This window comes from Drosophila willistoni (genome assembly GCF_018902025.1).
Source record: "Drosophila willistoni isolate 14030-0811.24 chromosome XL unlocalized genomic scaffold, UCI_dwil_1.1 Seg142, whole genome shotgun sequence".
In the NCBI taxonomy this organism is placed as follows: Eukaryota; Metazoa; Arthropoda; class Insecta; order Diptera; family Drosophilidae; genus Drosophila; species Drosophila willistoni.
Window position 1 is genome coordinate 5209174 of NW_025814053.1, and position 27946 is coordinate 5237119.

Consider the following 27946-nt stretch of genomic DNA (forward strand, 5'->3'; position numbering starts at 1 on the left):
ATTTATCTATTCTTAACCAAATAGAACTTTATTTAGTTGAACAAATTTACGATATAGCTAAAGAATCTAAAATTACAAATGTCAAAAGGTTAACAGTGAGTTAACAGAGAATTTCTGAGTCTGCATTTAACAGCTGATGAGGCTGGCGACAGCGTATTTTGCAGCCCTGGCATCGAGCCGGTGTAAATTTACATACATATGTACATATATCTTTTGTTAATGTTTATTTATTTACATTAGAGACACCATAAAAGTCCAAGGAAGAAATAGCAAGGATTTTATCACCACTCCCCACGCCGTTCAAACGGCCAACATTTAACATTCTCATCGACTGTGGCGTGTAGAGCCGTTAATCCGAACTCCAGGGAAACTAGCTTTGGAATACGTGGCAATGAGATGAGATTTTGGATGAGATAGTGGCACAGTTAACTAAAGAGCGCGCACACACACCCACCCACACAGATGTCAGCTACGTTACGCTATCGTGGCGATAAGAGCAACTTGCTCGAGTTTGCCAAAAACCTTGATGCCTTTAAAAAGGTGCCCGAGAAGTACACAGAGACAACGGAGATTGGTGGGACACGTAAGTCAGATCTCCACAATTCGATGGCACTTTTTTCAACCTTTGTTTTTTCGTCTTGCTCGGCCGAACAGTTTCCCTGCTAAGCAGACTGCTGATTGTGTACCTGGTCTATACGGAACTTCAATATTATTGGCATGAAACGCAAATTATCTATCAGTTCGAGCCAGATATTGCGCTCGAGGAGCAGGTGCCAATGCATGTGGACATAACGGTGGCCATGCCGTGTGCCTCCTTGTCGGGAGTGGATCTAATGGATGAGACGCAACAGGATGTGTTCGCGTACGGTACACTACAGCGCGAGGGCGTCTGGTGGGAGATGTCCGATGCGGACCGTATGCAATTTCAGTCTGCCCAGCTGACAAATCATTATCTGCGTGAGCAATACCATTCTGTGGCTGATATCCTGTTTAAGGATATCATGCGTGATGGTATCTTAAAAGGGAGAAGTGATTCTTCGGCAAAACCGGCGGCCCCACCACCCGGCTCGCTTCCAGCAGTATTGGATCTGCATCAAGACACACATTTACAGCAGCCAGAGGCAAAATTCGATGCCTGCCGCTTACACGGAACTTTGGGCATCAATAAAGTGGCTGGCGTTCTTCATTTGGTGGGTGGAGCCCAGCCAGTGGTGGGTCTATTTCAGGATCATTGGATGATTGAATTTCGTCGCATGCCAGCGAATTTTACGCATCGCATCAATCGTCTAAGTTTTGGTCAATATTCGCGACGAATCGTCCAGCCACTGGAGGGAGATGAGACCATTATACAGGAGGAAGCGACCACAGTGCAGTATTTTCTCAAAATTGTGCCCACAGAAATCGAGCAGACATTTAGCACGATTAATACGTTTCAATATTCCGTTACGGAGAATGTGCGCAAATTGGGTGAGTAGAAGTTGCCTCTCCAGTATCCAATTGCTACATTTACTCACGTACCCACGTCTTACATACTGCAGATTCGGAACGAAATTCATATGGATCGCCGGGCATCTACTTTAAGTACGATTGGTCCGCCTTGAAGATTGTGGTCAGCAATGATCGTGATCATATCTTGACTTTCGTTATACGCTTGTGCTCCATTATTTCCGGTATCATTGTGCTCTCTGGGGCCATAAACTCCTTGTTGTTGGGAATGCAGCGACGCTTGCTGCGAAACTTTGCCCCTCAACTTTATCAGAAGTTGGAGAAATCCTCAGCCTCTAATGGTGAAGCCAATGTGACTGCATCCTCCCTAGCTGTAACAAGTCCAATCTCACAGCCACCGATCAATGAGCTTCTGCACACGGCCAATCTAATGGCCAATGTGAATATATCCGCGTATTTACCTACAGCTCAACCCAAGACGGATAACTAATCGACTGATCGTAGACCCAAAATTGGAATCTCAGTCTGTAACAAATTATAAACTAGTTTAGACAATGAAATTTTCAGCTTGTTCTTTGCTTTTATTACAATTAATCAATTGTTTTTTTTTGTCTTAGCCTTTGTTGTATTCTTCTTTTATTTTCTTTGTGTCTCCCTCTCCATACTTTGTAAGATTTTGATAAATTGTACATAAATATAGATATACATATACATATATAAACATATATAAAAGCATTTGTTGATACTAGTTTATTCCCTCAGTTTGTTGTTGTTGCATTTGCCCTTGCATTACTCCCTACCCAATATGCCCGTATCAATGTTGCCCCAATGACCCGATCGCCGATAGCCAAACATACTCTTCAGTATCTCAAGTCCGGACTCAACAGTAGTGCGCACATCCCGGTCATTGCCGAGCTTGGGATTGATCTCAACCAAATCGACTCCCTGCACCCGTTTCGTGTCTCTCAGCGCCTCCACAATGCTGATGCCTTCCCGTAGGGTAAGTCCACCACGTACAGCTGTCCCTGTGCTGGGGGCCACATTGCTATCCAGGGCATCAATGTCGAAGCTAACATGAATCTTATTTTGCGGATTAAGGGCATCCAATGTCATTTCAATCACCTTGGGCACACCCAGTCTATCGATGGCCTAAAATAGAACACACATTTCAGAAATTATCAAGGATTTCATTATATTTATATCGAAAAACTGAAAAGATAGAAATTATAAATCATATGAAATTATGAAATGTCTAAAGGATTTCTTATAGGCAGGATCAATGGCTTAGTAGGAACTTTTCAATCGGATGTAAAACCTGCCACATTATAGGCACTTAAAAAGGATATATTTTTATATATTTTTCAAATTATAATTAAAGTTTTTGTAATTAAGATAGATTCTATTTTTAGGAATACTAAATTCGCCTTCAACATTTGAGGAATTTAACTAAGAAGATTGTGGAGGATCGTTCTAAATTCAGCTAAATCTTAAAAAGTATGTAAAATTTTTAGAAAATATTCTTAAGTCTATATACATTCCAAAATTTCCAAAACAGGGACCATTTGAATATCTTTCGTGTAACAACTTTGAAAACAGAATTTTGAGTGCTGATTTTTCCAATATATAATACTGATTCCGTAAAAATAATTTTCTTAATGATAATAATAAAAAAGATGTTGATTTTTAAGAACTGTCGGATCAAATCATGATTGGATACAAAAACAATAAATTGATCTTACGTTTTTCTTTTGTAATCGCAAAAACCGATAAAAGATTGATCTAAACTTCGTATTCTGATCCTATAGGTATAGGTATTTAATATATAATAATTAAGTCCTTTAGATTTCGAAAGATTCAATGCTTATTAGCTGAACTAATCTGTTACTAACATACCTATAATAGAAAATTCTCTCATTAGTATTTCTAATTAATAATTCATCATAATTCAGCGAGCTTTCGTGTTTCACTAATGAGTTGGATTGGTCTATCAACCTTTCCGAGCCAACTGTACCGAAAACAAAATATGATGGGAAATTTATTTTTTTAAAGGAAACATAATTCCTACTACCCCTGGAGGGATTCTCTGGTGATACTCCAACCCTACCACTGCTTTTGCCTCTGCCTCATCGGGGCACGCATATTTCGATCGAACTAATGAGCTATAATAAATTTGCAGCTCAGAAGGAAAAGGAAGCAGCGAGAACATTAAAATCATTTTTCAACAGACGTCGATTTTGCACGAGCCATAAATAATCGAGAAACCAAGGATGCGAAAAAAGCGGATGTGGCCGAGCACGTAGTTTACGTTGCAACCAACCACCGAAACCATATGGATCGGAAAGCCGGGGATCGCGAATCGTTCGAAACAACAGAAAAAAAAAACTAAAGAGGAAATGTGAGAGCAATGTAATACGGATGGGGGAGAAGGAGGAGGTAGCAGCAGCAGCAGCAGCAGCTAGGAGTTGAGCTAGGGAGGGTGCAACAACGACCACCACGACCATGATGATGATGATGATGATGATGACGACGATGATGATGATGCATAGTGAGGGCAACCCCTATAAATGCCTGAAGCTTACAACAAGAGCCAAGAGGAGAAAGAAGGATGTCGACACCAGAATGCAGAACCGAGAAGGACACTGTGTAAATTTAAGGCATTCCAAGCACGATCCATGTTCACGTTCACGTCATTTGATCCCAGCCAGCGGCTAGAGGGTGACCGACAGACAGAGATAGGTACATAGCCCCAGGGCGAAAGTGTGAGCGAAAGAGCGATTGAATGTAAACCGGAATTTTACAATTTTTACACAACTGCCACGAATTGTAATGTAGTAAAACAAAAGAGAGTGGAAAAAAGGACATTTTACCTACCAAATACATACATACATAGGACAAACACATACATATACATGTACTAGGATATACCTAGTCCTAAATTTTTGTGTGTTTGTTTGTTGTTGTTGTTGTTTTTTTTCTTTTCTACTTACATCCATGGCATAGTAGCGTATACCAAATTTATTCAATATGAACGCTTCATAGGGGTCAATGTCCCTCAAGCCAATGTAAACCAATTGATCCTTTGGCAAACTGAAACGAAAAGAATGCAAAAGAAAAGAAGAAAGTCAAATAATATTGAATCGGACAACAATAATAACAGCTGTGGAAGTCAAAGTCAGACTAAAACAATAACCCATACAATATAAACAGGGTGGAGTGGTGGGGGTGGGAGAAGCCTATCAAGTGCAATCCAAGGATCGACTAGCATTCACACTAAATTAGTAGATCGGTAAAATAACCCACAAATAAAAGCGATTTGCAATCGAAAGAGTATTTCAACTGGAAACAATCATCAGAAATTTCAAATTCAATATGAATTCTCCTAATACCTAAAATCGATTTTAGCTCTTATGTGTATATATAGAATGACGATTAACTTGGCTGTTAATTGTGGTCAAGAATGATGAGAATGATCAAGGTAAATTTCATGAAAAATAAAGTTTAAAATTCCCATTCCCATTGGGAATGACCCTAGGCCATTTGTATCAGATATTTTCGAACATGATTTTTGCTTAGATTTTGTCTCGCCTAGAACTAGTTTTGATTATTATTCTATCTGAATAACCAAGTGATATTCATTTATAGTTAAAAAAAAAAAAGATCAATATCATTTATAATGTGATCTATAATCTAATACATATAGATGTTTATCAGATTTTTGCAATTTAGCAAATTTTTGGTCTCCCCCTAGCATTTTGGCATCTCTTCCATCTGTTGGCCTATACCCCTATTTCCTTTTTGCTGATCCTGATTAGTAAGCCAGGTGGTAAATACGAAAATCGAATTGCTCCCGTTTTTCCAACAATGCTGAACAAATTGTTTGTGTATGGGTGTGTGTGTGTGTGTGTCAGGGAAAAAGAAAAACGGCTACAGCATGCACACATGCCTCAATTCAAATGGCATGCAGTCTGCATCCTCCCCTTGGACCTCATTCTCCCTCTCTCCCTCCCTTACCCTCTCTCTCACACGATTGGGCATTGCAGTCTTTGGTCCTTTCACCCGGTGTCTTATGGTAATTTTTATGATTATTATTAGTTTTGGAAGGGAAAAACTGCATCTGTCGGTCTGTTATGTTGCAGCCGATCGCCGTGCAGTGAGACGTGCAAAGTTAAAAGCACTCCAAGGATCATTATGTAAATGCGGATATTTTAGGCAGTAGGGTAGGGGAGAAATTAGGGTATATGTATATATATGGGAGGGTTGCATGTGAATCATGGACTCGACTCAAGTTCAGTCCAGTTTTGGTGTCTCCTAGTAAAACTTTATTTTAGTTGTTGTTATTGTTGTTCCTCAAACAGAAAATACAACAAAATTTCAGTTAAGGGTGGACCCTGGCTTTCACCTCCTCCTCCCCCCCTCCATCAGTCTTACATTGTATGCACTCTCTGTCAGCCCCTGGCAGTCAGTCCCTGTACGGTTTCCCTGCCCTTTTTGGTTGTAATCTTGTGTTGTTTTGGGTCTGCTTTTTTAATCCCGTTTTGTTGTAAAGGTTTTTGTATTTTGTATATTTTTTTGCCAGATCTGCGAAAAAAAAGAACAGAAAAAAACAACAACAACAGGAAAAGGAGATGACCCTCCCTTAACGACACACTACAACACTCCCCTTACACCATAAAGCCACATTCGGTGATATCATTGAAAATGATTGCCTACTGCTATGGGCAGTCGACATATATTTTTGTCTTTTTTTCAGTTTTCATCTTTCTTTGTTTTTTTTTTTTTGTTTCCTTATCAAGATGCTCAGCGCTAATCAAGCTGATTTATGAACACTTGTGACGCCGATCTGTCTGCAATGTCTGTGTGTGAATTCGCACCACCGACCAAGCAGAAACCACCCCCAAACAAAGCAAAAAGAAAAAAAAAATGCAAATAAATTAAAATCCCAAGTCGAGTGTCAAAGACACCAAAGATTTGATACCCTTGCAAACTTCATCTTTTGCCTTATCATATCAAAACGGACCAAGGAAGTCCCAAAGATGTAGAGGGAGCCCAAAAGAGCTTGTGGCCAAAATTCGATATACCCTTTTGCTTCGGAAGGGGTGCTAAATGTTGAGTTACAATTTCGCAAGTTGTAAACTGGAACAGGCAATATATAGCAAATGGAAACGAAATCAGCACATGGAACATAAACAGGGCAGGAAGTACATACACACTGGGGTAGGGGCGTGGTATGGGGGAGGGAGGAATGTTGAATTTTGAACTGAATACAAGCGCAATTAAACACACGCATGCCAAAAAAAAAAAGAGGAAAGGAAGGAAGAAAAGCCGAACCGTGTCCATGTCCAGGTCCGTGCCCGAGTTCGAGTTTGAGTTCGGATTGAAGTTAAACAGACTCTCTCTCGCAGTTTCTCTCGCTCTCTTTGTGTGTTTGCGGCGGGGGTTGGGCTAAGGGGGTGTAACCATTTTCAATTTGTACAGAAGCAACCCTAGCTGTCAATGGTATTGGTGGTGGCTGGCTAGACGACCGACACCGACAACAACTGGCAGTGCAAAAACCAAAAACCGAGGGTTTAGGCAAACATCAGCTGTGACGAAGTTTTTTTACCCTTGCAAATTTGTATATGTATGTATGTATATTCTTGCAAAGCTCTTAAACTAACGATTGTGGTGGTCTTTATTATTAAATTTTGTAATCAAAACGTTTTAATTTAGTTAATATTTTAATACTAGTTTATGTCCGGTCTCAGGATAAGTGCGAAAAATTTAAGGGGAATTGGCACAGTCGGATATGCTTTTTTTTTTCAATGTTACAGGTCAGAATATATATATGTACAAAACACAAAAAGAAAGACACACGACAAGGATACACAAGGATAATCTGGTCGGGTGCATCATAAAACGGTTGACGACCTCACTGGAATATATATATGTACATATACATGAAACAGACAAAAGTCCCAGGCTCAGCTGTTTTTTTTTTTTAATAAAATTTGAAAAATTTTTGAATGTTTAGATTCCTTATTTCAAGCTTTAACGATCTTTCGATAATTTTAATTTCGATAAGCCGTTACAGAGTTGCAACTCTGGTCATATGTATAAGCATTTAATATGCATTTATTTATGTATATATAGAGATATATATATGTAAATAAATTATATATGACAAGCCCAAAACTTGTGAATTTGCTATTTTGCAAACAGCTACATGGAATATTATAGCAGGGGTGGGCGCGCAAAACGTAACATTTCAAACATTTCCAGGCGCTGGAAATGCGACAACTCTAAAATACGCTCACGCTCTCATACTCTCCACACTCTCTCCCCCAATGGCACACGCATGTCGGCCATTTTGATTTGTCTGCCCTTTAAGCCGTGTTTACACTTGGGTTAAAGCCATATAATATACAGACATACATATGTATCATACAAAAAAAAAAACTCTTAAATTATAAATAATTTTTCGTGTCCCAATAAAACAAATTTTCATAAGCATATGAATGAATTCCCTAAATGTTTCCATCTTTAGTAAGGAGAAACAAAAAAAAACCCACCCGCTGCCACCATCGTCGGTTCTGCCGCCGCCGACACCACCACAAGCAGCAGCAGCAGCACTAACAACAACAACGGCAACGTGAATGCGGCTCTCTCTCGGGCTCTGCCATTTCATTTCCACGCCAGACGTCGTACGCCGCAGTACTTTATACGCTCCGTGTGTGTGCTCTGCCACTAATAAAAATTTTTTTTATATATATACACATATATCCAAGGTGCTCTATTCTGCAATTGATTTTTTTTTGGTTATTTGCTAATATTTCGAAAGTAATATAACGGTTAACAAACAACAAACAAACAAACTCGAAGCAGCCAGCAGCAGCAGCCACAATCAACGGTCAACAGAGAAAAAAAAACGTAAGAAAAAGACTTGTGCAACCAGATCAGATCAGCATCAAACAACACACCAATAACAACGACAACAATTACAACTACTACAACAACATTAGCAGCAGTAACAACAAAAACAGAAGCAGCATCATCGACAAAAACAACAACAACAACAGCAGAAGCAGCAGCAGCAAGCGCTAACAGAAGAAACAATTTTTTCTCTTTTTTTTACGCGTTGCTGCATATGTATGTACATAATTGTGCAATTATATTTGTATATGTATATCTATTTTTTCTCCCGCTTTATTTGTTTGTGTGTGTGTGTTAAATATTAATAGTCAAAAAACAATATGCAATTCGGCAAAAACAAAAACGGCAAAAAAAAGTTCAACAAACTCGCCAAAGAGAGGCAAAAAACGATCCATTCGCATATATAGAGGAGAGGCGGCGGTGTAGGATGAATGACAGGAGCATCAGTAGAAGTGTGTTGCTTATGGGGTGGAAGGGGATCTCAGTGAAGATAAATAATAGTACATAGTAGAAGCATTTAAATCTATTGCTAATGCGACGCCGATGCTCTCAGTTGTTCGCTCACTATGTATGCGTGTGTGTGTGTGTAAGTGTGCTGTGTATCTGTAAAACTCGCACGCTGCTGCTGCTGCTTATGTCGCTGTGGTGAGAGCGAGAGAGCACGACCGACAACCCAGCAGTGAGTGGCAAAAAGGGCGCAGCTAGTAGTTATGAAATCGTGACACGAGACAAACGCTGAAAGGCACGAAAACTAAATAATTGTTTGCTTTTTTTTCGATTTCATTAAAGTTTTGATAAAAAAAAAGGATTATATGTTAAAAAATAATGCGAGGGTTAGCATTTTTTGCAGATATAAAATATTAAAAAAAATTTCGTGTTTTTTTAATTTGAAACAAATTTGAGAATATATTTAGAAACTAGAATTCATCCAACTAAGAATAGGAAGAATATAAGAAAGTATTTGTTACAAGTAAGCCGTGAACAATTGACAAAACTGTTAAATAACAGTGAATGAATGCAAATTTTGAAATGTCCGTTAACACCTGCGCAATTAGCACATCTCTAAAAACGTGTATCTATCGATTTGTGTTTAGTACTGTTGTGTGCGTGCCTGTGTGTGTGTGAAGTACTACAAGAAAATAGTAATTTGGATATTTTTTGTCAGACAGACAGAAGGAAAGAAGGGGGAACCTGGAAATAACATATTAATCGCAGTAAACAAAACGCCGGTTGCCATAAAAACGCAAATATGTAAAATCATATTGTATATCGTTGCTGGACAACTGCAAAAAAAAAGAAAAAAAAAAAAAAACCCGCGGAAATACAAATTAGAACAATTCAAAAAGCAACATCGGCGCGTATGTACATATTTCGATTCCAAAAAAAAAAAAAAAAAAACTTTTAGATACTAGTTCATCTGTGTGTGTGTGTATGTGTTTGTGCGTGAGTGTTGAGTGAGAATGGCAAAATATGCGCTAGCATTTAGTTTATAACACGAATATGTATATAATATACACCAAAAAAAATGTATATATGCATATGTGTATGTGTGTGTGTGTGTATGAACATATAAACAATACCACAAGTATTTTAGAAAGGAATGAAACGCGAGAGAGAGTGAGTAAGAGAGTGCGTTCGCTCTCTCAGCGGCCACTATGCGCCTCCTGCTGCCCACCACCACCAACAACAACTAACATATTCAAAATCACTGCTTCACCCACCCCTACACCACCTCCTCTCATGCTAATCAGAATGAAAGCAATGAGTGCCGGGCAGGAGGGAGGGAGGAGTAATGAACAAAAACCATGAAGAATTGAGAAATTGTATAACATTTTTATTGTTTTATGTTGTTTTAACTCTGCGTTTTGATTATTGATTATTATTACATTGTATTTCTGCTGCCGCTACTGCTGCTTGCTTTGTTGTTGTTTTTCTTTGATCGGCATTTGCTTAATTTTTAGGGAAAAATCGATGAATCGATAACTCACACAGACACGCAAATACACGCACAATGGTTAGGCATACGCCTACGCTAAAATATTTGCCGCTTTTCCCTTTCACAATGTTAATTTCCTATACATTTACAAACATACATATTTTCTTATTTTATTTGTTGTTTTCTTTTTATTAAAAATAGACGGCGGCGTTCATGTGTTAATTAATAACAGCAACAGCAACCAACAAGCAAAAACAACAAAAATATTAAGTAAAATTTGTAATAAAACGGAAATCCGGCTTGAAACCAGTCAAAGGATAAAACGGAGAGAGAGAGAAAACGAGAGAGAGAGAGAGAGCGAGGACGATAGCAGGCGCCGTGTATAAAGCGCGCGCGCGTACGACAAAAAGTCTGAGAGAAAGTGGGAACGAGTGAGAGAGGACGATAGAAAGAGAGGAAAACCCCTCATATATATATATTACCACCCACCACCAAATAATACACCACTCCCCCACACCCCTCAAAGCGCGAGAGCAACGGAACACACTGTGAAAGAAAAACGATAGAGGACGAGTGAGGGAGAAAATATACGCATATTAATTATTTTATTTGTTTGGCTTTGACAACGGGCCAAAATAATAAAACAAAAAAAACAAAAAAAATACAAAAACGAAACGAAACTAAAAGGCAAAATTAGCAAAAGAAAATCAACGGAAACCCCCCTCCCAACGTGTTCTAAACTAAATACAAGTGAGTATTTAATTCTAAAATATGAAATTATATTCCAAATTTAAGTTGAAATTATAACAAACGTTCCCATGGCGTTAGTATGTAGATGTTTGAATTTACTTTGTATATATTTACATACATAGCTACTATGTATATACAACGTACATATATTATGTAGAGGAGAGGGGTCTGACTATAATACATATGTATATATGCGTGCGTGTTTGACCTTTTGACTTGCTGCGTATGTATGAATGTATGTAGAGACGTCAATGGAGGCGTTGAGAACACTGCAAAATTCGTATTGCCAATGTCTTTCAACGCAATTCTCGATAATCTATTAGTTCATCCTTTTTTCAAGGTGTAAGGAAAAATTATTAACAATTTAAAGTTAGAAGCGTCAAGGATCATTAACACTTTTGCCTAAAAACAATCATTTTCATTTTCTTCTACTCCTCCACATAAATAACCAAATATGTAAGCCAAAAAAGAACTAGATCACCTTCGTAAATGTTTGTTTTTATACAGTATTTAGAATTTAAAAACAAGTTAAGAACATATATTTAACTTTAATACAGTTACAGTTGATTATTAACAGCAACCTTTGTTTTGTTTTCCAATTAACAACTTAGTAATTGTATATTTTTACAAAATTTCGTTAGAGATTAAAACATTGTGAGGCTATGAATGAAATGATGCCAATTGGTAATTCAATTAGTCACTAACTTAGAAGTATATTTGACTATAATGCAATCTAATATGTAGCAATGTAAATTACTGTCGCTGCAGCTAAAAATACTGTCGATAAACAATAAACAGTTGGTAACAAAGTTTGCAATATGATTCAAAATTTATGTTCATTTTGGAGATCTTTCCAATTCAGTGATCCTCCCTCATAAGTATGCTATGAAAAAGAAACAAGGCGAATCAACTGATCGGAACGTAAAACTACTTAGTTCCCAATGCGTTACAGCAGCCCTTCTGGGGTTGTTGGTAATGATGCAGCCAGGCACGGCGTTGCCAGCACAAGAAAAACCGTTGTAACCATTTAACCCTTAATAGGGTCGGCAAAATTTTCTTTAGAATTTTTGACTAGTTTGAATTTTAGTTTATTTTTGTTGATTTTCGCAACTTATGACAACATGTTTAAACTAGGGGTTGGTATGTTGGATGATAGTTCGTTGCGCCTGCCTGCACACAACCACATACACACACACACATACACACACGCATACATATATAGCACCGCGGTTGCTCATTTTATGCTTTTCGGCATTTATCCCTTTGGTTAAGGGGTGCGAGTTTTATATACTCCATCCTCATCCCTCATCCAACCCTCTCCCTCACTCGCTTTTGGATGTATTACATAACTGGGTTGGGCCGGCTACACACACACACATACGTCCGTATATTCATGCTTTGTAACAATTTCCCAAACCGTCAAAAGGGAAAAGAAGGAACAAAAAAAAAACCAAACCAACAACAACAACAAAATCCTCTCCTCTTGTAAGAGGTCCTGCTCCTGCGCTCAGAAACATAGTGTGCTTGGGACGTAGCGGATCTCCTCTCGCGGTGGGCAAAAAGCAAAAACCGAAAAGATACCAAACTAAGAAAAAGGAAAAAAAAATAAGAAAGCTGCTCCCAAAAAGTCGCTAACATATCTCTTTGTTTTTTTTTTTTTGTTGGTCTTTCTTGGAATAAGGTTAGGTCCTTATCCATCCCAGATTCCAGAAAAAGTAATTGCCTTTCGTTGTAATCAGTGAGTGAGAGTTTTCTACACGACTCTCTCTCTTTCTTAAGAGAGAGTGAGAGTGAGCAAATAGAATTTAATGAGTAAAATTACTAAAACTAAATGTACTATAACCTAATAACACCACGACCAAGGATGCAAATTAAGGCATTTGGCTTTGATTTGCTCTCCTGGCCTTCAAATTAGTAGCTAATCTTTGACTAACACAACTTGCAAATGGTTTAATCTTGACATTTAACTATTTCTTCCATGCTCTGCATCTGCGTTGGTCTCGCCATCCTCAACCTCAAATTGTTACACTCGCCACTCGCTACTCGTCACTCGCCAGTGGACTTCATGATGGCAAACACAGGAGCCGGCGGCGGCGTTGACACACAAGCCCAGCTAATGCAAACGGCTGCAGCCGCTGCCGCAGTGGCGGCCACCAATGCGGCTGCTGCTCCCGTACAGAATGCAGCCGCTGTGGCCGCTGCCGCACAATTGCAGCAGCAGCAACAGGTCCAGCAGGCCATACTGCAAGTGCAACAGCAGCAGACACAGCAGGCAGTGGCTGCGGCCGCAGCCGCCGTCACCCAGCAGCTTCAGCAACAACAGCAGGCCGTCGCCCAACAGCAGCAGCAACAGCAGCAACAACAACAGCAGCAGCAACAACAGCAGCAGCAGCAAGTGCAACAGCAACAGCAAGTAGTGGCCCAGCAGCAAGTGCAACAGGCTGTGGCGGCCGCCCAGCAACAGCAACAACAACAGCAGACCCCACAGCCCCAGCCGAATACCAATGGCAATGCTGGCGGGGCACAGAACGGCAGCAATGGCAGCACAGAGACGCGCACAAATCTGATTGTGAACTATTTGCCCCAGACCATGACCGAGGATGAGATACGCTCGCTTTTCTCCAGTGTGGGCGAAATCGAGTCTGTGAAACTGATACGTGACAAGTCGCAGGTCTATATTGATCCCCTGAATCCTCAGGCCCCCAGCAAAGGTCAGAGTTTGGGATACGGTTTCGTGAACTATGTGCGGCCACAGGATGCCGAACAGGCGGTGAATGTCCTTAATGGCCTACGACTGCAAAACAAGACCATTAAAGTATCATTTGCCCGACCCTCCTCGGATGCCATCAAGGGGGCCAATCTGTATGTGTCTGGTCTGCCCAAGACCATGACCCAGCAGGAGCTCGAATCGATATTTGCTCCATTCGGAGCCATAATCACATCACGCATCCTACAGAATGCCGGCAACGATACACAGACCAAGGGTGTGGGCTTCATACGTTTCGATAAGCGAGAGGAGGCCACTCGTGCCATAATCGCATTGAATGGAACTACACCATCGAGCTGCACCGATCCCATAGTGGTGAAATTCTCAAACACTCCCGGAAGCACGAGCAAAATCATTCAGCCGCAGTTGCCCGCTTTTCTGAATCCTCAGTTGGTGCGTCGAATTGGCGGAGCCATGCACACCCCGGTCAATAAGGGATTGGCTCGATTCTCACCCATGGCCGGTGACATGCTCGATGTAATGCTGCCCAATGGCTTGGGTGCAGCGGCGGCAGCGGCCACAACTCTGGCCAGTGGACCCGGTGGAGCGTATCCCATATTCATTTACAATTTGGCTCCCGAAACCGAGGAGGCGGCTTTGTGGCAGCTATTTGGTCCATTCGGAGCAGTGCAATCGGTGAAGATCGTCAAGGATCCCACCACGAATCAATGCAAGGGCTATGGATTTGTATCCATGACGAATTATGATGAGGCGGCCATGGCCATAAGGGCCCTAAATGGTTATACTATGGGCAATCGGGTGCTGCAGGTCAGCTTTAAGACCAATAAGGCCAAGTAAACAAAACGCTATATATATATACATATATATATATATTTATATATATATGAAGGATGAAGCTCGGGATTAATACATGAACACACACACACACATAGATACACTCACACACAAACACATACACACAATCACATACATATATAAATATGCATGGTATTAACGGTAACTAAGCGCAACAAAAAAATCTTATGTGTAAAACACACACACACACAAACACACACATATACACTCAAAAATACATATACATATAGATATCTCCCCCGCGTGTGAAAAACAACGAATAACGACGGCGGCCAAAATCTCAATTCTTACCACTTTCTCTCTTTCCTCTGTCCTCTGTCCACTGCCACCCGCCAACACTAACTCCCATTTTAAATCCCCCCCTAAAACGAAATGTTTTCCCTCTATGGCCGCCGCTAATCATGTTGCAATAGCTAAATTATTGTTTAGCATTTAAGTGAAACCAAAACAAACAAACAAAAAAAAAAAAGAAAAGAAAAGGAAAAGGGAAGCAACAATAAGAAAAGAATTGAGTGGCAAAGCAATCTTTGTGGCGAAGAGCATCTTCCTTCCTTGCTCTTTCTCTCACTTCAGCACGCTCCCAAACCCCTTTGCCACTGCCATAAAGCAGCGGGAGGGAGCGGAGGAGGAGTTAGTGAAAAGGGGCACAACAAGTTGCAGCCGCAGTCAAATTAGTCGCAAAGCAAAACAAAGAAATCAACAAACTCGAAAAAACAAAAGAAAAAAAAACAAAAATTATTAACATTTAACATTAACAAATAATAAACTAGCAAAGGCAAATTTTAAATTTAATAAATTTAAGTAAGCAGCAATGAAATCTTCCAAAAACATAGAAAACAAAAAAAAAACAACTAAAAACAAAACTTAAACAAAAACCCCCAAAAGTATGCTGTTAGTTACACTCCAATTTTTCTACCAATAACAATTAAACTTAAAAAACCAAAAAAACAAATTGAAACAAAATGAGAAGCAAAACGAGAACGAAGAAAGAACAAAACAAACAAAATTGTATTGGATGTGTGTTTGAAATGGACGTTAGTTGAGCTTGAAAAAGAAAGTATTTAAAAAATATGATGACAAGTAACAAAAACAAAAAAAAAAGCATATGTATTCGATTCGAATGTGAGTGTGGAATATATGTGGATCGTATGGAGGCTGCTACAGTATTATAAACAAAACAAAAACAAAAACTAAAAAGAAAAAACACTTAAGGCAAAGCAACAACAAAACTAACGTTAAATAATTATACAATTTTTGTATTGTTTTGTGTGTTAAAAAAGCACAACTAACGTCCTGTTCATACACACACACACACACACACACACATACACACACACACGTATAACAAAACTTGGGACAAGTGTGCAAAATGCAACTAGCAAAAACAACAGAGAACAAGTAGAAACAAAAAACAAAAAAACAAAACAGAGAGAATAGTAATCATGGAGAAAGCAGACAGAAAGATAACGATTAATTATGTTTGAACAAGAAGAAGAAGAAGAAGATGTAATACAATAATTTATGCGCAAATTTGAAAGAAAAACGTTTTACTAAAGTAAATAATTGTTAGTGAATATTATACTAAAAACAAAAAACAAAACCAAAACTTATACAGATATATATGTGTATATATATATTCAAGTATATACATTAATATATATATATATATGATGTCTTATATATACTTTATATAATGTATAGTTCAAGGAGCAAGTAAGCAAGTGAAGGAAACAAATAACACATTTGCTAAACATTTTTAGCAAATATTATTAACGCATAGCACAAAAACAAAAACGAAAAAAGGAAAAACCAAACAAAACAAAGCGAGGAGAACAAACAAACAAATAGGAATAACAAAGAAATAAACAAAGCAACATTTTGATATGACAAAATCAGGCTTCATTTTCTCTCTCTCTCTCTGTCTGTTTTGTTTGTAGTCCTTAAGCAAAGAGAAAAAAAATGGAAAAAATTGCAAAAAAAAAAAACAAAAAACGTGATGAAAAAGAGTTTGATTTCTTTTTTTTTTTTGTTATACATTAAAGTTTTTCTTTTTAATTTCTTTCAAAAATTTGACCTAAATCCCGCCCACAACATATTAACTATGTCGTTCAGATCCTTCTGTCTCTTAATCTCTATTAGTCTCTCTCTCAATCTCTCTGTCGCCATTATTCATCAATTGTTTGTGAAATTTTGGTTAATTCTTTCATTTCTGTAACATTTTGCATTAAGTTTATTAAGTTTATTTGCTTCAATAACCACTACATTTCGAGTATATATATATGTATGTATGTATGTATACATAACATAATGTATATATAATTTTTAGGAATTTGTTTTTAAATTTGACTTAAGTTTTGTGTTTGATTTCTTTGTTTTGTTTTGTGTAAAAGTTTGAAACAAAAACCATGCATATTTATTTATATATATTTGTATTTAAGAGAGACAACAACAACAACATTTGATTTACCTTAATTACCATAAGCATATATATATATCTGTATATATATATGTACATGATCGAAAAACCAATTTATCCCAAGCAAAAAAACATTGTAACATCACCTTAAAAGGCAACAAAATCCTTATATATACATATATATTTATTTGTATGCATCTGTGTGTGTGCATCTCGGCATACATATGTCTATGTATGTATATATATGTGTGTAAATTTATGATTTTTTTTTTTTATATACATTTATATATATATATATCTGATAGGAAAACCACATGTTCTACTTTTTTTTTCTATTCTTTTGTTTGAACAAAATTTGCAACAAGAAATCTAGTCAGAGAGAAAATGTGTAAAGAGAATTAAACAAAAAACAAAACAAAAAAAAGGCAGCTGCTAATAAACAATGAGATAAAGATGAATATGAATAGGAAGAAGAAGTAAAATCAAGCGACAAAATGTCGGCAAAATGCAAAAGAAAACGAGAGGATTAAGATTAAAAATTTAAGCGAGATAATCAGAAATAAGAGACGAATCCATCAAACTAAACATAAAAAACTGAACAATCGGGGTTGTTCCTAAACCGTTTGATAATTCCGGCAAACTAATTAACTAACTAATCTCTCTTTCTCTATATACATACATATATGTCTGTTCATTTCTATATGGTGGTTTAATTATACATATATACACTAAAATAAAAAAAAAAATAAAAAACGCGGCAAATTCTCTTTCCATTTCAAATGTGAAAATGTTCAAAAAACAAAAATGCCGCACCAAAATTTACATTAAAATTATATAAAGATTAAAAAAAAACATATATAGAACTAAAAAACGTAGTAAATACAGAAAACATTCACTTAAATTGCAACAAAAACTGTTCTTAACAGGAAAATGTTGACAACAAAAACAAAAAAAAAAGTTCTCTTATATGTATATACATATATATATATATATTCAGCCATATAGAATAACTATATAGAAAATGTGCAATCGGCTTACTTTTGCTATAGCTGCTTGACAACATTGTGTCTCGATCGGTAGGAATGACCCCCACACCCCCCACCCCCGCAAAGAAAACTTAAGAAATTATCAAATTGACGGCTAAAATGAAGAAAAAAAGAGAGAAAAACAACACAAATGGGAAAAATGGAAAACTAAATTTAATTAAGTGTAGCAAAATTCAAATTTATTCGTACAAAATCAAAAAAAAAAAACAACAAAAAACAAAGAAGAAAAATGAAGAAGAATCTAAAAGGAAAGCCTGTCTGATCTATTAATTTCGTATAAATATTATAAATTTTTCATTTTGGAATTTATTTAACAATTGCACACACACACACCAACACACATACACATTATAGAAGTATCCAAAGATTTTCTTTATACACATACATATATATCTATTTTATTTTTTATAACTATGCTTATTATTATTATTATTAGTGCAAAATCCATAAATTCAATGCAGAGAGAAAGCAAATTAAGATTAGATCTAGCGAGCGAGCGAGCGAGACAGACACAGAGATAGATAGATAGAGCGAGAACCAGAGGGAGAGGGCGAGAGCGTGAGATGGGAAAGAAAAGATGGAAAATCTCTGCTCCATTTAGTAAATCTTCTCATTATACATATATAAATAACTAAGTTTTTTTTCGTAAACTTTTTTTTGCGTTTTGCATACAAAAAAAGAAATGTGTTTGCAATAATTATATGAAATTTTGTCTAGTTTATTTTGTATACAATTGATAAGGCATTAAATATGTATACACACACACACACACATATATGTATGTATATTTATGTTTATATATATATATATATATATTTTTAAGTGAAATTTATGTACTTGATTTTTGTTTAATTTATTTTCTCAGTCAAATTCTTCTTCATTCTATCATCTCTCTCTCTCTCCCTCTCAATATATACATATATATATATATATATATGTATATATATATATATATATATATATATATGTATATATGTCTCTATGTGTATTAATTCTATTATTGTGCAATAGTTTTAAATGGCAAACACAGCAACCAGAACATCAGTAACAGCAACAACAACAAAAACATAAGAATTAGCAACAATTCATGCATCTCAATTATTATTATAATTTTTTCTTTAAGTAAAAAACAAAAACGAAAACGAAAAAAAGATAAGAGAAAAACCAATGAAAGAAAGAAAAGTATAAAAAAAACCGAAATCCGTTAACGATTATGATTATATGTAACTTAATTCTCTTATGTATGTATATATATATATATATATATATATATACAAATACATATATAAATCTGTATGTATCTATATATATTTATATATATAAATATGGATAGATGATGATAAATAACAAAAACAACAAAAATACAAAAACAAATTATACAACTAATTTTTTTCGTCTGTAATTTACATTTTAAGCTCATTTTTATATGTGTATATGTATATATATACATATGTACATATATATATTTATCTATATATATATATTCGATATATAATTTTTTTCTTTATATTTAAGCATAAGAGAACAAAACAGCTAAATAGAAAGAAACCTTATTTATTGTATTTTATAATTATGTAATTTAATTTAATTCAATTTGAATTTAAAATAACTTTGATTTATATAGAACAAAAGAAACAAACGAGAATTATGAGAAAACAAACAAACAAACAACAAAATGCATCTAGCATAACTTTTTTAACAACAACATCTAAACGGAAGAGAGCACACTTCAGGACACACACACACACACATACACACACACACACATACACACACACAAAATCATGGCCAAAGTCTCTCCTTGATAGGAGTAACCAACCATCCTTTAGTCTAATCCTTTGGCAAATGGAATCGAAATTGTGTTCTCATTCTGGTTTAAGCCACCCTAACTGAAGAAGACTTATATCACGTGAGGCCATGAGGGAGAGATCCTTAAATCGATCGCTTAATCTATAGATAATGATGACGATGATGATGATGATTGTATCTTTTGTTTGCTAACTCATCTCACGTTTTACAACTAATTTGACTTTTCTCGCCCTTTTTCGATTTTGATTATTTCTTTTCTTTCATTTCGATTCCAGTCTTTGTCTAGTCCGCTTTGTCTTCTTTTCCCGCTTTCGTTGCTCTCTTTTGCTGCTCTCTCTCTCTCTAGCGTTATTTCAGCTTTTCGAATTTTCACTTTCTCATGATCAATTCTTTTTTTTAAAACTTTATTTGTTTTCTGTATTATAATTTTTATCTGTGTTTTTTTTTCTTCTTATTATTTTCTTTGCTTTCTTTAGTTTTTAATTTACACAAATATTTGATTTAGATATATACAGTACGAGAATTATCTTTCTGTATCTAATATATCGTATGTAACAAAACAAAACAAAAAAAACAAAACACGTAAAGAGAATATTGTGTATCGAAATATTATGATTTATTTTATTATTAATTTTATTTTATATTATCCTTTATTTTTATTTTTTTTTTTTTTGGTCTCTCTCTTACTTTTATTTTGTTTGATTTATGTTTTACATTTATATAATTTATTTGATTTTTGAGAAAACGAAAAAAGCAAAAAAAAAAAGAGCTAAAACAAAGAAATATTTTCAATAAAAATCACAATGATAAAATTTAGTATATTTATTTTTTGTTTTTGTTTATTTAATTTTGTTTTAATTTGTTGTTTTCTTATTTTCTTTCTATACTAAGTTAAACAAAAATTTTCCCATTTCCTTTAATACGAGACAATTATCGCTGTATGTTTGAGTATTGTTGTGAGTGTGTGTGTTACCCTCAAGGACGAAATGTTTATTGTGCTGCCCTCCTCTCCCGTAGCATGAAGCTCTCTCTAGTCAACTCACAAAACAAGTCCAAAATCAAAAGAAAAACAAATGATCTCAAAAGCTAGCAAACATTCCAAAGCTTTCCCGCCCCTGCCCCACCCCCAACTCCAACTCCCTTTGTCTAGTCACTAGTCTCTCTCTCTTGATGCATTCTCTCGCTTAAAGATAGACAGACATACACATACACACACACACACACAGGACCAACTGACATTCCACCTTACACACAGAGAGAGAAAGAGATTGACATAACGGGTTACTACCTGAATACTCGTCAACTAGCCGACTCTTCTATTATATATGTATAAGACACACGCAGACACCGACACTTAACGTAATGTAATGTTGAATCGGTTAACGGTTCGCTGTTTTTTTTTTTTTCTTTTCTTCTTGCATCGATACGATAACAAAATGGCGACGATATTATTTGTGTGCAACTGAAAATACTTTTATTTTATGATTAAATTATATATATATTCTAATTATTATGGCTTACTTACTTAATTCATTGATTAATTGATTGATTGATTGAATTATTGTGGCGCAAATGTAAACATAAAAAATGTCAAAAAGTTCATTTTATATATATATAAATATATATAGATATATGTATTTGTGTATCTCTATAATTATTTCTTTTATGTGCGCGCATTAATTATGCTTAATTATGTGTAATTTTTATGATTATGTAACAATTAATTATATTATGTATTTAATTTCACCCTAGATTAGTAATTATTCTGATTTGAATTCCAAATTTTTTTCTTTATTTATGCAGCTAATCCAAAAAAAAAGAAACCAAATCAAGTCATTTACAATACTATATAATAATGCTGACGATGATGATACAAAAAACAAAAAAAAAAGAAAACTATTTAATTTATTTTATTAACATATTTATATCAATTAAATAATAATATTTATCACACATTTCAAATGATATTTCAAACAAAAAAAAAACAAACTTAAAAAAAAAAGAAAACAATACAAATGCAAAAAAACCAAACAAGCAAAAAATTAATATTATAAATGTATTTCAAAATATATAATTATGAGTTTTTCTTTGCTTTGCATACACACATATATATATATATATGTAAATATATATATATATACATAAATGTATATATATATTCATATATATAAATATATAAACCAAACACAGAAAACTTGATTCCACATCGGTTTAGTTCAGTTCAGTTTCAGTTCGGTTTAATTTAGTTTGGTTCGGTTTGGTACGATCAGTTTAATGTTGATTATTTCTCAATTTATTTCATTTATTTTATTCTCACACACACACACACACTGACTCACGGATCTCTCTCTTATGTCCATCACTTGTCCATCTTCAGTTTGCCAAGCTATAGAAATGTCCTTCCAGAAAACCAACAAAGTGTTCATCAGTTTCATCTACACACACACACACACACACACACACACACACACACATACACACAACACACATATTAAAATAAATATTCTTGATTTCTAGTCTAGTCGATGTAAGTAAGCTAGCCCAAGTGATAAACCGAACCAAAGACTAAGTTTGCTTCCGCAAAACAAAACCAAACCAATCAAAAAACAAAAGAAAAAAAGTAGTGCAAATTCAACAACATTTTCCCCCTCTCCGCCGCGTTGTTTTACCATTTTCCCCCATTGCCTATGTTCGATTTGCTTTCAGTTTTTCAGTATTTTCTGCTTTCATTTGAATTGATGTTTGAATTTAATTGATTTTGATTAATTTTTCATGTGATTTTTCGGTAAGTAATGCAAAGAAATCAAAAATACCCCAAAAATACTCCTCCCCTTCCAAACACACAAAAATAGATGCAGTAAACAAACAGCAATAAAAAAAAAAACGAAATCATAAATGAATAATTTTTATTTTGCTTTTCTCCCTTTTCCTCTCTTCAACTTATCTCTTTGTACTTATTAATGTTGGATTTACACACACACACACCCGCCTTCACACACACACACACACATACAGACAACCAAATACCAGAGATTTTTTCGAATTCCAAAAATAAAACATCGCCAAAAATGATAAGTTTTGATGGTTTTTTTATTTCCGTGTGTACTTGATATATTTTTGACTATATATTGTATATGTATGTATCTTCTTCGATTTTCTTCAATTTGTTCTTCTATTTGTAGCCTCAGCCAAAAAACAAAAAAAACAAAATCAATTACAATTTATCAAGCAAGCCCAGTAATTGCATATTTATCGAATTCTAATTTAATTACTTTCTCTTTTTTTTATTTTCAGGCGTGTGTTGTTGTTCGATTTTCAATTGAATTTCCAAAACCATTAGTTTAATTAACAAAGAAAACCAAAAAAAAAAACAAAAAATGAGAACAAAAAAATACTGATAATTATTGTATAATTATATTATAATTAATTGTAATTATTTTAATGCATAAACACCATGAATGGTTTACCTCCCAAAATCCACTCAAAGACACAAAAATCATGCTCCGATTCTCCTTTCATCCTTTCCTCTCCTTGGCTCATACACCCACATATATCTATATGTGTGTGTGTGTGTGTGTGTTAGTGTAAGTGTGAGTGTACGTGTGGTGAGTGAGTGTGCGCCTAGCTAGATATCTGTTCAGTTTAATTTAAATATTTCAGTTTTTCTCCCATTAGAATTTTTCCAGTGTTTACATAACGCACACATACACTCTCTTCACACACACACCTAAACCCACTACACACACACACACACACACACATTTTATCTGGTAACTTCCCAACATTTTAATTTCCAGCAACATTATTCTCAATCCCTCATCTAAATGGAATGGAAGCCACAATAGCTCTAAGCATATATTTCTTGTTTCGTTTTATCTTGAGCTATATGTTTTCTTGTATTACCTCTTAGCTTTATCAGTTTAGTGGCGAAAATTGGTAAAAATTGCACTTCGAAGTATGCAATAAGTAGTTAAAGAAACTTTTCCAAGGGTGAAGCAGGCTGTTGCATACTTAAGGGGGCAAATATCCGCCGTATTCACATCCTTAGATGCGTCTATTTACAGTGGCAGATCTAGGTCTGTGAAATGCGAGCAATTGCACCCTAAAGTATGCAATAGATAGTCTCAAAATCCCCTTTTTAATACATTTAACGAAATTTCACAATGTCTTGTAGATAAAAAATTAATCGCGAAGCAAAACAAACATTGTTCAAAGACAATTTCTAAGTTACAAGGCATTGGCAATAGAAATACTTCAGCCTATTGCATACTTTAAGGGGCAAACATATTTCAATACCCCTTTTGTTTGAGTAGTTTTATTGAAAACCTCCTATTGATCTTCAGTGGCTTCCTTCCTTCTACGAAAAGGACAAGAATAACTTTACAAAAACCAATCGTGTTGTTTTTTTTTTTTTTTTTTTTAAGAGTAAGCTAAGCACACAAAAACATTTGTATGGCTTTCCATTTAGTTTTCAGTTTGTTTTACTCCAACAAAACTTTAGTTTTTATATTTCGATTTAGTTCTAGTTTCAAACCGCTAAAAATAGGCAAATAACAAAAAAAAAAAAAAAAATTATCAACTGAAAACAAAATTTCCCTTATCCAATGCAATATACATATATAAGTATATACACATATGTTTATACGTATGTATATGTATTGTTTGGTCCTTTTGTCCTGTATATTGTATAGTGTATATATATATATATATATTGTATAACTTTATTTAATTGTGTTTTTTTTTGTTCTCTCTCTCTCTCTCGGTTCTTATATTGTGACCTCAGATCAGTTGTCTCAGTTTTAGTCACAACTTGTGTGTATTGAGTTTGTCTCTTTAATTGTTATATACATATATCTGTATGTATATATATATATATATATATGTTTCGTACTGACTTTAATTTGCAGTTTGGTTTCCTTTTCTGTTTGTGTATTCTCAATGCCAATGGACTTGAATGTCCCTCGACGACCCAAGGATTTGTGTGTAATCAGTCTAATTTTTATTAAACATGCATAAACGTTTAAGCTAGACATTTTGAGTTTTCGATTACAATTTGATTTGATTTGTTTTGTAGCACCACCAAAAAACAAAAAAAAAAAACCACAACAAAATCAAAAAAAAACGCAATATTTTGTCAGCACAAAAAAAAAACCAAATGGAAGTATAATGGATACTAGGCACAAAATAATAATAATACTAATTAATAAGTGTATTTAACGTAGACGGGGATTGATTTCTAAGCGTTAGACAAGGATAATTTTTCACTTTTGCTAGTTGTAACAACGCCAAAAAGTATGCTATAGAAAAATAACCACAAAACCAGCTAATTTCCTCTCATCTTGTTTTTACTTTCGCTCTCTTTTAGTTTAATAAATGGAAAAAAAGTCCATGAACTAAGTACATATAACGGTGACTATAATGATTTGTATATTGTAGCAATAGCATTTTACTTCCATTTCTAATGGCTAATTTCATTTTTCGAAATAATTTTTGACTTCCTTCAACTCGCCATTGAGTTTCATTTTTCCGTTTTCAATTATCTTGTTTGACATGACTTTGATTTTTCAATTTCTTTAACTTCTTACAACCCAATTGTATATATATATTAAAAAAAAACAAAAAAAAAAAAAAACAAAGAAAAAAAAGAAAAAACCTTAACAAAAAACAATCAAAATGAAATGAATAAACGTATTGAGAAACGTTGAAAAAGAAAATAAACTAAAGACTGAGACCAAAAAACTCAAATGCTCAAACAAGAACAAGCAAATAAGCTTAAAAAACAAAGAAAAAATCGACAACGAATAACAAACAAACAAATCAAAATCCAAATGAATCGAAAACAATTAAAATGAAACTGAAATTTAGTTGATTAAGAACCAAAAGCAAAAAAAAAAAACCATAACCAACTGTGATAAGATCTAGAGAAGTAAGCCTTAAAGTGTTAATGTTTTTTCTTAGCCTCTAAGAGATGTCAGCCCAAATAAAACATTATTCTACAGACACACACAGAGAGAAACGCAGACAGACAAAGAGACAGAGAGAGAAGCAGAGAGAGAGAAAGTATTGCACTCACCAATTTGGGGCTATCTCATCGAGTTCCGCATGCTGCCATGTCGATCGCAATTGTTCCAATAGAAACGAAACTGGCATTCCGTGTATGTTGCCCGACTGTGAGGTGCTATGCAAATTGATATCCGCATGGGCATCGATCCAAACCAATGACAAATTCGGTGTATGCTGCAAATGACCGGCCACAGATCCTGTGTGTGTGTGGGTGTGTTTGAGTGTGTGTGTGTGTGTTTGAGTGTGTGTCAATTTTGAATGTCAAGTAATCTTTTCAATACCCACCGAAACCAATGGCATGATCCCCGCCAATCGCAAGGAATTGTGAGTTCTGCTGGAGCATCTGTTTCACCTGACCAATTAGGGCTCGATTGCAGGCCATAAAGTCAGCATAGTTCCGTATGTGATGATAGTGGACACGCTGCTGTTGCAGCAGGTTCTCATCTACAGCATATTGCAGATTGCCATAGTCTTTGATCACCAAGCGATCTGGCCAACAACAACAATACAAACGAGAAACCAAAATAAAGTATTTAAAATTCATTATAAAATTCATGTGTTTCATTTAAATTGAATCCAGGGCCGGATTAATTAGTATAACAAAGGTAAGTGGAAATCAGTTAGTAATTGGCTAAAGTTTTTAGGACGATGTCTGGAGAGACAAAATTTAAGCCAAATGTGGGTCACGTGATTTTTGGGCGATCTTCAAACTTTGTCCATTTTTTCAGCGTCTTTTAAAATTCATAATTTAGTTTTCTTAGCATCTGGTTTCATCTCAGTTTAATTCCTTTTTGGGACTTATTTTCCCCGGTCTAATTTGGTTGACTAACCGTGAGCAGCCTGTAGCACCTGACGTAGATTACTTTGACGCAGCAAATCTGGAGCCAATTCAACGCCCTGTTTCGATTGACCCTTGGCAAAGGGCACACCAATAATGCCCAAACTGTGCTCCGGCTCGACGAGGCCAGTTGAGCTGGAGCTGTGGACCCTTCGTAGGCATCTGGTGGCCAAGTTACGTGTACACAACATAATTCCTTTCGCGTTGACAACGACGACGACAATATTAGGTAGCACTCTGGTCTGAAACTGAACTGACAGCTCTTTGAGCTTTGTGTTGAGACAACTATCATCATGTCGGATTCTAGGGAGCCGCGGACTCTGATAACATTGTTGACAACAACGACGATGACGACCTTCGCTTTTGTGTTTCCAACTTGCTGAGAGTGCGCTCGCTCTCACCAGCTCACCATCTCATCCCATCCCATCCAGTCCATGCTACATAGTTGTGTAGTTGTTGCGTATTTCTGTTGACAGTTTCAGATTCGGACTCGATGATGATAAGCATTGAGCATTCACTCCCCCGATAACCTTGATCCTGACGCTCTCACGATGACCATCAAAATCATATTTGTCTGTCTTCGTATACGTTATACATATATGCATACATATATATACTTATATATGTATATTTATAGCTGCTGAGAATGTATTAACAAAAATACTTTAGCCAATCCTATATTACCTCCCATGGCGTTTAAATAGTTCATGATTTTCATTAGGTTCCTTAAACTCAAATAGAGTAAATCAAATTCCACAAATATTTTGTGAGAGTAAGAACTTTTTATATGAATTTTAAGGCAGAAAACACTTTCTAACTTTCTAAATTATCAAAATCTTTCAAAAATGAAATCTCAGTTTAGATTTTTACGATTTCAAAGTTTTCGCAATAAACTTTTTATTTCTAGGAATCAATCTAATGGTGAAAAGGGGATAATTTTACTCCATAAAGTATGCAAAAAGCAATTTTCATGAACTTTTTGCAACAAACGTTTGAAATATTTAAAAACAAACATAGCTTACAATAAATTTGTAGATTAAAGGCATTGAAAAAGTTATTATATTTTTGTGAAAAGAGTATATACTCTGCCAGCCTATTGCATACTTAAGGGAGCAAAGTCCAAGATTTGCCCAAAACTGTTTCACCAAAT

At 35.3% G+C, this 27946-nt stretch overlaps 3 protein-coding genes across 4 annotated transcripts; 2 read left to right on the forward strand and 1 right to left on the reverse strand.

Moving 5' to 3' along the window:
• The first annotated feature begins 120 nt into the window (after nt 1–120).
• On the forward strand, nt 121–2195 carry LOC6644842 (endoplasmic reticulum-Golgi intermediate compartment protein 2). Its single transcript, XM_002067549.4, has 4 exons — nt 121–182; nt 241–583; nt 655–1467; nt 1539–2195. Exons 2-4 carry the CDS (start codon nt 463–465, stop codon nt 1934–1936), a joined length of 1332 nt encoding a protein of 443 aa, XP_002067585.1. The 5' UTR covers nt 121–182; nt 241–462; the 3' UTR covers nt 1937–2195.
• Nucleotides 2182–27378, reverse strand: LOC6644840 (arginase-1). The gene is made up of 5 exons (XM_002067547.4): nt 26789–27378; nt 26244–26447; nt 25969–26155; nt 4434–4533; nt 2182–2595 (listed from the first exon to the last, which is right to left on the reverse strand). The coding sequence occupies exons 1-5, from the start codon at nt 26985–26987 to the stop codon at nt 2236–2238; spliced, it is 1050 nt and encodes a 349-aa protein (XP_002067583.3). The 5' UTR covers nt 26988–27378; the 3' UTR covers nt 2182–2235.
• Nucleotides 10962–15320, forward strand: LOC6644841 (protein elav). Of its 2 annotated transcripts, none has more exons than XM_023177115.2 (2): nt 10962–11041; nt 13039–15320. In XM_023177115.2, the coding sequence occupies exon 2, from the start codon at nt 13107–13109 to the stop codon at nt 14604–14606; it is 1500 nt and encodes a 499-aa protein (XP_023032883.1). In that variant the 5' UTR covers nt 10962–11041; nt 13039–13106; the 3' UTR covers nt 14607–15320. The 2 variants fall into 2 exon arrangements, with proteins under 2 accessions (XP_023032883.1, XP_023032882.1); XM_023177114.2 differs by having other exon boundaries at nt 10984–11041; nt 13099–15320.
• Nucleotides 27379–27946: the final 568 nt, after the last annotated feature.

Coding starts and splice junctions, on each gene's coding strand:
- LOC6644840 (XM_002067547.4), bottom strand. CDS start 26,987: ATGTTGTGTACACGTAACTTGGCCACCAGATGCCTACGAAGGGTCCAC. Junction 26,448..26,788: donor GGTGCTACAGGCTGCTCACG/GTTAGTCAACCA, acceptor GTTGTTGGCCAG/ATCGCTTGGTGATCAAAGAC. Junction 2,596..4,433: donor TACGCTACTATGCCATGGAT/GTAAGTAGAAAA, acceptor GTTCTATTTTAG/GCCATCGATAGACTGGGTGT.
- LOC6644842 (XM_002067549.4), top strand. CDS start 463: ATGTCAGCTACGTTACGCTATCGTGGCGATAAGAGCAACTTGCTCGAG. Junction 584..654: donor AACGGAGATTGGTGGGACAC/GTAAGTCAGATC, acceptor TCGGCCGAACAG/TTTCCCTGCTAAGCAGACTG. Junction 1,468..1,538: donor GGAGAATGTGCGCAAATTGG/GTGAGTAGAAGT, acceptor TACATACTGCAG/ATTCGGAACGAAATTCATAT.